This window comes from Castanea sativa, chromosome 10 (assembly GCF_040712315.1).
Source record: "Castanea sativa cultivar Marrone di Chiusa Pesio chromosome 10, ASM4071231v1".
In the NCBI taxonomy this organism is placed as follows: Eukaryota; Viridiplantae; Streptophyta; class Magnoliopsida; order Fagales; family Fagaceae; genus Castanea; species Castanea sativa.
This window is the reverse complement of record NC_134022.1, coordinates 2,246,509-2,257,147: the sequence shown is the minus strand read 5'-3', so window position 1 is coordinate 2,257,147 and position 10,639 is coordinate 2,246,509. Positions and strand designations below refer to the sequence as shown.

The 10,639-nt window shown below is 33.9% G+C and overlaps 1 protein-coding gene across 1 annotated transcript; it reads left to right on the top strand.

The window, feature by feature from the left end:
* The first annotated feature begins 7,763 nt into the window (after positions 1-7,763).
* On the top strand, positions 7,764-9,928 carry LOC142613477 (uncharacterized). The gene is made up of 2 exons (XM_075785841.1): positions 7,764-7,784; positions 9,551-9,928. Exons 1-2 carry the CDS (start codon positions 7,764-7,766, stop codon positions 9,926-9,928), a joined length of 399 nt encoding a protein of 132 aa, XP_075641956.1.
* Positions 9,929-10,639: the final 711 nt, after the last annotated feature.

The following is a 10,639-nucleotide window of genomic DNA, read 5'->3' as shown; positions in this document are numbered from 1 at the left end:
CTAGTCTATAACTTAACTTGGGCCAATCTCAGTCTCTACATCGATTGGAAACGGATTCTCCATCATGAAACTTACGAGAAACTTACGAGAAACTCAGGAGAAAGTATAACTTAACTAGACAATGTGAATCTACTCTCTATGTTTGTTTTTTTCTGCTAACCCACTGACTCACTGTCACACACCAAAGTGTATTTCTGTCCGTCTTAATGTAAATTTGGTTACATTAAGACACACTGACTCACTGACACACGCCAAAGCGTATTTCTGTCCCTGTCTTAATGGCATCAAGGTTTCCTAGCATCAAAGGTACAATTGTTGTGGATGATGAATTTGGTTACATGTTTGCCCCAAATGTAGAGTCATTGTTAGAGGCACTTGAAGCAGTGGTGGAGGAAGGATCAGAGAGATTAGCACAGAGAGGACAGGCATGTCGTGAATATGCAACCTCCATGTTTACTGCACGAAAGATAGCATTGGCATATGAGAGGTTATTCCTTTGTATCAAAAACGAATCCTTTTGTACCTATCCTTAGGCTATAGAGATACATATATTTCCCCTCATTTGGATTCGTTTTGGAGTAAATAATATAATATATATTATTGATTTTCAAAATCAAATCCTAATTATACAGTTTTTCTTGTTGTAGCAATTAATTAAGATTCATATTATTAAACATAAAGAAAATTTCACAATTGGTTTACTTATATTTGTAGTTTTGAAAGCAAGCACCACCATTTTCTGGGGGTGAATATTCTACTTATTTCAGAGTATTATAAATTCTAAATTAAGCCAATCACTTAACTTAACTTGGGCCACTAGTCTATAACTTAACTTGGGCCAATCTCAATCTCTACATCGATTGGAAACGGATTCTCCATCATGAAACTTACGAGAAACTTACGAGAAACTCAGGAGAAAGTATAACTTAACTAGACAATGTGAATCTACTCTCTATATTTGTTTTTTTCTGCTGACCCACTGACTCACTGACACACGCCAAAGCGTATTTCTGTCCTTGTCTTAATGTAAATTTATCATATATATATCAATCAGAGAGTTTGTATTCCCAGAGAGAGCAAGAAAAAAAGAAAGAAAGAAAGAAAAATTCACGACAATGCCTAGCAATGCAACAACTAGTATCTTGAATTCCCGTTGGAAGCAAGCACCGTCAATGGCAAGCAATACAACGGCAACGGCAACAATAACGGCAAATAGCGCGAATTTCCATTGGAAGGGAGGGCCACCCGATTGGATTTATGCAATAGGACCAGCAGTGGTCATTGTTGTCATCGTGCATCTCATTCTGTTCTTTCTTTGGTGGATAATGAAGAACCAGCCAGAACAGGAAGAGCACAATGCGGAGCTTCCTCAGGATCATCAGGCCCATGCTCCTATGACGGAACTACCACGAAGAGAATTCCATGCCGGTGAAGCCGCCACGGACTGCCCTGTCTGCCTTGAGGAGTTTGTAGAGGGTGAGAGCCTTGTTGAACTTCCTACATGTCTCCATGCTTTCCATCCTGCATGTATTGAGACATGGTTGACTCGGAACCATACTTCTTGTCCTCTTTGTAGACTCCACATAGAGCTTCAAGTTGACAATGTTGTCTAATTGGGCCTTTAGTCTAGCAAAAATAATATGCGCTTTTATGTGTGTATTTATATTCATATATAATGTCGTTTAGAATGATTTGGCCTTTGTATATATTATGATTGATCAAATCCAAAATTATGATAATGGAATAAACAAGAGTCATTTGCAAAAGGAGAGCATTTTCAATTTATACAGATTTCATTTACACTTAATTTCGATTAACAGTACAAATGCTGGAGGAGATTACAGATTAGGAAATGGGAAAGCATGAATAAATAACTCAATCGTGTTGAAATCCATTCATGTGAAGAAAGAAAAGTCTTCGGCGCATCCTTGCAAAATGAGCAGTGACACTAGCCAAATGCTCTCTGATGACTAACAAAATGCTCATAAGGTCAAACTGACACAGATGATGCAGCAAGCCTAACGATTCAAAATCTGCAGAAAGAATGAACAAATATCATAAAGAAGTGAAGCTTTTCTGATTTTGATCCCTTTGAACTGCTGCATTACTTTTGTAACTCGCAAGAAACACTCCACACCTCCATCTATGCACAAGGCTATTTAATTTTAGTTCTTGCACAACTAAAATCAAATAGCTTATCAAGATGAAAAAGGAGGTTTTTTTTTTTTTGATAAGAAATTGTAAATTATTAAATTTGGAAAAGCGTATATTGGAAGTATTCCGAGATTTAAAAAATAGAAAGAAACAAAAGATAGAAAAGATAGAAAAGGAACCTATAAGATTAGTGATACAAGTACAATGAGTCGAAAAACTCCATAAGAAAAAAGGCTGAGATAGTAAAAAGAGTGTGTCACCCATTCAAAGAGAGTTTTCAAGAAAAGAAACATGAGATTTGGTATAGACAGCTTCTTCTCCACAAATATCCATAGATTTCTCTCTCTAAATGCACCATAGAATACAGGCTGGCCCTGCCCGCCATACAGTTCCATACCTACGACACCCCATTATTCCACTTCAAGACTCCATCATAGACTTGACTGAATTTGGCATGACCCAAGCAATCCTGATGAAACAGAAGAAAAAAAAAAAAAAACCAACAAATCATAGGCAATTGAACAATGGGACAACACCAATCCGCGATTACAATACCCCTTTTATAGAGTTTTTTTGCCATTAGAAATTTTCCCAGTGTTGCCTCCCAGACAAATACGGATACAAGGTGGGGAAATACCTCTCCAGACACACTTCCAAGGAAAATTAAGAGTATGAGCTGCTCTAGTATTGATCACTGTGTAATAACTCTTGATTTGAAACCCTTTGTTGGTGGAAGGGAGCCAAACCAGCTTAACACCACCAGATGAACCAACCTGTGCAGCATACAAATCATCTAAAAACTGAGTCATAGACTCCAACTCCTAATCTTGAACATCTTGAATAAAAATAGGTCTCCAGTGTGCCTTGCCATGTACCCATTCCATACAGTCAGACTCGAGCATCTTTGTCTCTAGTAAATCTAAACAACTCCGGATGTCTATCTTGAAAGGAACTATTACCATCCCAATGATTCTTCCAAAACAGAGACAGAGTATAAAGCTTGAAACACCTTTTCTTCTGTGAATAAATTCTCTATCGCTATTGCTTCTCCATCTTCCAACATGTCAACTGAATTCCATCTAGTTTAGGATGCCAAGATTGAGGTTCCTTGAATAAGTCACTAAAGTACTGCTCAAAACTATTCTGAATCTCCTCTTGGTCAACTGAAATGCTATCCCCCACCTGAAGACTACCAATGAAATTGTTCCTCCTGTGTGAATTAGCCAATCTGTAAAAAAAAAAAAGAAGCATATTCCTGTCACCTTCCTTAATGTACACAGCTCGTGAATTCTGTCGCCAACTAATCTCCTCCATAAGCAAAACGGTTTCTAAATCAGCTTTGACTGCCTCCCTCCTAAGAATTTCCCACTTGTTAAACTTCTCACCTCCTGCAAACTATCTAGAAGAGTAACCTCCCGCAACAAGATTTTTTTTTTCTTTTTTCACCCGCACGTCTCCAAAGACCTCTTTATTCCAAATACACTCAAATCGTTCTTCAACACTTTCAGCTTTTGAGCCAAGATAAAACTAGGGAACCCCTGAACCTGATTATTGTATTGCCTCCACCAATCAATCCTTCTGTCGGAGCCACATAACAAGACTGGAAAATGGTCTGATAACATTCGAGGCATGAGTTTCTGGTGCAGGTTACTGTTTGGAATCTTCTCATAATTATAAACACCATGCAATTCCCTGCCAACCAATCGCAAAAAAGCTCAAATAAATAAAACCATCTGCTTCTTCTATCATTTCATTTCCTTTCCATTCCACCACTCTTGTTTGTCTCTTGCAAACAAACAAACAACATCTCCAAATTTATCAACACATAAAAAGGGGCGATACCAGGAATTTTTGTTTAGGGGGCAAAGTTGTGATACTAATATATCTATCAAAACAAACTCTACACACACATATATATACACACATGCTTTTTTATTATATATACATACACTTTTTTATTAGATAAGTTATTTATATACACACACCAAAAAAGCCTTTAAATAAAAGTTTAGTACTTTCAATCAAAATTATGTTCGATGGCAAACTTTTATAAAATAAAATTCAATTTTTCCATTTTTATTGTGAAATTCTTAAAAAATTTCATTTTAAATACAAATTATCAAATTTTATATTAAAGTAAGTAAAAAATCTTTCAATTCAACTAATGAAATTCTCAAAAACATATATGACCCAAAACTTGGTGGAATAAATTAGGCTTTAAATATATTTGAAACTATCTTGCTCTGACTTATTATGTGGTAACTAAAGACACATTTTATGTGTAGTTTTAGTGGCAATTTTTTTTAATGAGTCAATGACTTGTTAATCGCCACATAATGGGTTGAAAAATATAGATTCAAACATGTTTGATGCCAAATTTTATCAAATATTTAACAGATATAAGAGCGCATTTTACAATAAAAAATAGAATTATGAAAAATAAAGTTATATCTCTATAACTATTAAACCAATTATTTTTTTTAAGAACATCATTGAACTAATTCAAATATTTGGAGGCAACTCTTATTTTTGTAGACTAAATATTAAAAACATTAAAATAATTATATATATATAAAAAACAAACAAAATGGGGGGAATGGCCCCCCACCCTTGTACTTAACTCCGCCCCTTTACACATTGTTTGTGACACTTTTTTCGGGGTAATTCACAGAAACAGAAATGGAAACAGCCAGATTTTGTGGTTCTCTTTCTCTGATTTCTTTAAAAGCCGAGTGTCAGGCCAGCTTTGTTTCTCCATCTATGTTCAATATCTGGGAGTAACTTCATAGCTTTCTCCTCAAAAGAGACACCTAAGCTAAGAATTTGCTAAACTTTTTTTTTATCCCATTCCGAAACTAGTGATGGGTTAACAATCACTAGCGGATCCACCACCGCCCCTATCATGGGTCACCTCAAGCTCACATTGTATCTCAGAAAACCTTAATGTATTTATACTGCTCCTATTCATCACACCCAGCTGAATTCCTTTGAAACCTCACATTTGTCAACCTGGTCGGTGTCAAAAACGTTCTCCCAAAACACGTGTTTGGATTAATATATAACTCAGTTTTTATCAAGATAAGAAGAAATTAGAGAGGTGACAAGAGCAGCAGTGCTTCTATACCAGAGACGAAGAGCAGCAGTATTTCTATACCAGAGACAAAACGACAGTAGCTGTCGTTAGACAAATACCTATACGACTTGTAGTTGACTCTGTTATTGTTTTTGTTATTAGTTTTTACACGCGTGTATGTTAATTACGATTAGTGTAGCACGTGTGTTCAATATCTTTGATATGGTATCAGAGCTTGATGCCCAGTTAGAATCAACAAAGCCTTTGACATGAATTTCAGTATTGGAAGAAAACAGAAGCCCTTTCCCTGGTTCATTTTTCAAGTACCGCAGAATTCTATGCAGTGCATCCAGATGAGACTTTCTTGGTTTAGCCATATACTGACTCAACTTATGTATCTTAACAGGTTTGCAACCAAGTAGGCCAGCATCATTCAAGAATTCAAGAGTGTACTTTCTTTGACCAAGTGTTATCCCCTGATCTGATCTAGCAACTTCTAATCCAAGAAAGCGTTCACCTAAGTCCTTGAGCTTAAACCTTTGATCTAGCAACAACTTAAACTGATCTAACTCTCCTTTATCATTACTAGCTATTAAGACATCATCCACATAAACTAAAAGAATCAAGAATGAATGTCCTTGCTGTCTTGTAAAAAGAGAGTAGTCTAATTTAGATTGAATAAACCACAATTGTACCAAAGTGTTGGAGAACTTAGCAAACCATTGTCTCGAGGCTTGCTGAAGTCCATATAGAGACTCGTTCAATTTACAAACCATGTAATCAGTTGTGAGTTAATTCAATGAAACCAGTTTTACCAAATCTTTGATAGTTTTCGCGGATATTTTTGCATTTAACATTATTTTTGGAATATTTTAATTAATTGTATAGTTTGCAAAACTACTTAGCAAATTAGCACATCGAGACTCTAAGACTTGAGTTGAATGTAGAGCTTGAGTCTCTAATACTCGAGTTGCAAGTAGTGGTAAGCTAATGTGGAATAAGGACTCAAGTTCCAGCGTTCTTCTTCTTCTTCTTCAAATCCGGATCTACTTATATGGAACTCGAGTTTCTCCTACTTGGGTTCCACATGGATAAATTGTTCCACATCCATTACATGCCACCACTGGAACTCAAAACTTAAAAGGTTGAGTCTTTTCAACCAAACTCGAAATGCTAGTTTACAAAATAGTTTTAAAAACGAGAATACTATAGAAAATACTTCAAGAATCGTGTTAAATTGCAAATTTCCTCCCAATTTTCATCACTTAAAACTCAAAAATTGTGGGGCCTACCAAAACTCAACTTGTTTAGACTGATTTTTGAGTTAAGTTTCCATAAATCAAATCTCAAAAATTTGAGTTTAAGTCATGGAAACTGAAAACACAATTTGGATGTTTTTGAGTTTTGAGTTATGGGTTTCAATAGGCCCCACCACTTTATACAAAAATTTGAGTTACAAAGAAGAGATGTGCACCAAGAAATTAAACCAAACAAGTTAATTCTGAAGTAAGTGAAAAAATAAAGTTAGAGAAATGAGTTATGGGAATTGAATTTAAGTTATGAGATTTGAGTTATAAGTGATACTCAATCCAAATGGGCTTTTTAGCTATTTGATCAAACAAATTGTGTGCGTGTAACAAGAAGATGTACTTGTATCCACACCAAAAAATAAAGCAAAATGAGAGAGAGAGAGAGAGAGAGAGAGAGAGAGAGAGAGAGAGAGAAATTAACTACTTTTTACATATATTTTGAGTGAGGATTTAGTTCTTCCCAACCATATACTTTATTAAAGATATATTAGCCCATAGTGTAGGCCTAAGTTCACACTTATCTATGTAAGCCAAGTCTCCTACTTGTACTAGTAGTCTAAGGTTTATCCTCATATATATACTCATGTTATGGTTAATTGATTATGGATAATTGTAACATAGGGTTTATACCACAAAAAATTAAACTTAAATATTTTCGATATTTAAGTTTAATTTTTTGTGGGTTTTGGTAATTTTGTTTGGTGCAGATTTTGGGTTTTCTTAGGTTTAATTTTTGTTAATCTGGTTTTGGGTTTCTATGTTTTTCTTTCCTTACGAAAACTATTTCATTTTTTTCCCTCTGCAACATTAGTTCACTTTTCAGTTTTCAATAGCATCTTCAAGGAAAGAAAATTACTTAAAAGTTGTGCACTTCATTTGAAGATTACAGTTCAATTGATTTATTGTCAAAGTTAAATATCTAATAGGGGGGGGGGGGGGAAGAGAGAGAGAGAGAGAGAGAAAGTATAAATGGTTAATTTTTTATAATTAATATTAAAATGTGCCAACGTGATATTTCTTTCATAGAAGGATAATAAATGTTTATTTTTATAGGAATATGAAGTGAAATGTAAAAGACATAACAACTAAATTTAATGTGTGCATGTATACACATGACAGAGCGACTAAATTTAATGTGTGTGTGTATATAATGTTCTTAGACTTGAATTGTGGTTACTTAGGGAAATAAAGAATAACCGCTCACACATAACAATCAAGGTGTTAACATGAACCTTTTAAGTTGGCAGGTTTCGGCCTTGTGCCGAATCTTGGTTTCATGAGTGCTCTAGATAATCACTCCAAATTTTATAAGAATTGGCACCACTTCCTATAAGTGGGCTACAAAGACACCAAAGATATGTCAATACTAATGGGAATTATAACCTATTTATTCACATAAATAATATACCTATTTGTCTCACGGTGAGAGTTTCTAAATAAAGATTGGAGTTAAATGCAAGACACCAAATGTCCATAAAAATTAAAACTTATACCTTTTTATTTACCACAAAATTCACAACAAATAAATTTCATTATAATGAGAATTTAAAAATTTCTTTATAATTGTTTCTTAAAAAAAATTATTTATAATTAATATTTAAATGTGCCAACATGACATTTCTTTCATAGGAGAATGATAAAATGTTATTTTTATAGGATTATGAAGTGAAATACAAATGATAGAACAACAAAATTTAATGTGTGCATGTATACAAATGATAGGACAACTAAATTTAATGTGTGTGTGTATATAATGGTTTCAGACTTGAACTATGACAACTTAGGAAAATAAAGAATAATTGCTCACACATAACAATCAAGGTGTTAACATGAGCCTTTTAAATTGGTAGGTTTCGGCCTTGTATCTAATCTTAGTTTCATGATTGCTCTAGATAATCACTCCAAATTTCAGAGGAAGCGGCACCACTTCCTATAAGGGGGCTACAAAGACACCAAAGATATATCAATACTAATGGGAATTATACCCCATTTATTCACATAAATAATATAAATGTTTATGTTATTGTGAGAGTTTTTTTTTTTTTTTTGAGAAACACACACACACACACACACACTCATATATAGGGGAAGGGGGATGAGATAACATTGTGAGAGTTTCTAAGATAAAGATTGGAGTTAAATGCAAGACACTAACTCTCCATAAAAATTAAAACTTACATCTTTTTATTTACCAAAAAGTTCACAACAAATAAATTTCATTATAATGAGAATTTAACAATTTATTTGAAATTAATATTAAAATGTGCCAACGCGATATTTCTTCTTAGAAGGATAATAATGTGTTTATTTTTTCCATAAAAAATATGTTTATTTTTACAGGAATATGAAGCAAAATACAAATGACAAGAAAAACTAAATTTAATGTGTACATGCATACAAAATGGTAAAACAACTAAATTTAATGTCTGTGTGTATATAATGGTCTTAGACTTGAATTGTGACTATTTACAGAAATAAAGAATAATTGCTCATACATAACAATCAAGGTGTTCACGTGAGCTTTTTAGTTGACAGATTTCGACCTTCTACCTAATCTCAGTTTCATGAGTACTCTAGATAGTCACTACAAATTTTATAGGAAGTTGCATCACTTCTTATAAGGGGATACAAAGACACCAAAGATATATCAATATCAATGGGAACTATAACCCAGTTATTTACGTAAATAATATAACTATTTATGTCATGGTGAGAGTTTCTAAATAAAGATTGGAGTTAAATGCAAGACACCTAATCTCCATAAAAATTAAAAAGTAATGCTACAGAAACAAACTATTTTACAACATTTTTACAAACTATTGATGTGGCTTTAGCATTTTCCAAATAGTCATTGTAAGTAAAAATGTGATATTAATGATGGGCCCATATTAGAACTAATAAGAATTTGCCACATCAGTAGTTTGTAAAAATGTTGTAAAATAGTTTATGTCTGTAGCATTACTCAAAATTAGTTCTTACTTCCTGTGTTTGTGTTTTTTCTCTTGAATGATAGGATTCTAGCAATGGAAACTGGTTTCTAAAATTTGGTCAAGATGAAACTGTAATCGGATTTTGGCCAAAAAATGTATTCACTGCTTTAGGAGACGGTGCTAATTACGTTGAATGGGGAGGAGAGGTTTTTAGTCCTCCAGATGTGCCTAGCCCTCCCATGGGCTCTGATAGAAACTTACAACACGACATCAAATATGATGCATATTGCAAGCAAATTAAAACAATTAATGAGACTGATTATGTTGTGAACGCTGTTGATACCGAAAAACTTTCTGACATCATACCATATTATGAAGTTCTTGATGAAGGAATAACAGGTGCAGCTGATTTTCAACACCTAATATTGTTTGGGGGTGTGGGTGGTTATACAGGGTATTAAGATTTCTAAGTTTTCTTTTGGTTCAGTGCATGTATTCTTATCAAATCATTTAAGGTTTTTATCAATAAATTTCACATTTTATGATCTTAATTGCCATTGTTCATCTCTGTTTTGTAACTCTCATGTGTATCATTATTATTGTCATTGTACATGGGTATTAGCCCGATCCATTCAAAAATTGGCAAGATCATGTTGCTAATAACCATGTTTGTGGTTTCCTTAATCTCTTATTTCTTTGTTACAACGTCAAAAAAGCGTTTGTGACATAATTTTTATTTATGTAAAAAGTTTTTACAATAGAACCTGTTCCTTTTCTTAAACAGCTGTACCAGAACAATCAAACACAGTCAACAATTTATGTTTGTAGTCTGCAATTTCCTACATGTGTAAGTGTATAATAAAACCTTGTAACCAAATAACTCAAAGCCCAACTCTAAATTCCTTCACATGAAGTTGTCATCAACGTCAAGCAATCCAGTCCCTCTTCCCCTTGGAACAAGTTGTGGGATTTGAAGGATTTTCTGAGTGAGAAATCCATGTGATTGAAATTTAATTAATGGAATATTTTTGGGAATAAAATCAGTAGATAAATAAATACTAATAATTTGTGAGTGCTTTTAGTGTGCACGAGGTCTTGATCTCAATTTAATAACCACTGTGACAACTCATCAACAATATCTCCTCTGCCATGAGAATTGGGGTTTCAAAGGA

Bases quoted from the DNA above. Each gene is read 5' to 3' on its own strand.
- LOC142613477 (XM_075785841.1), top strand. From the start codon at position 7,764: ATGAACCTTTTAAGTTGGCAG. The intron at 7,785-9,550 runs GTTTCGGCCTTG...CTTGAATGATAG, and splicing joins TGAACCTTTTAAGTTGGCAG to GATTCTAGCAATGGAAACTG.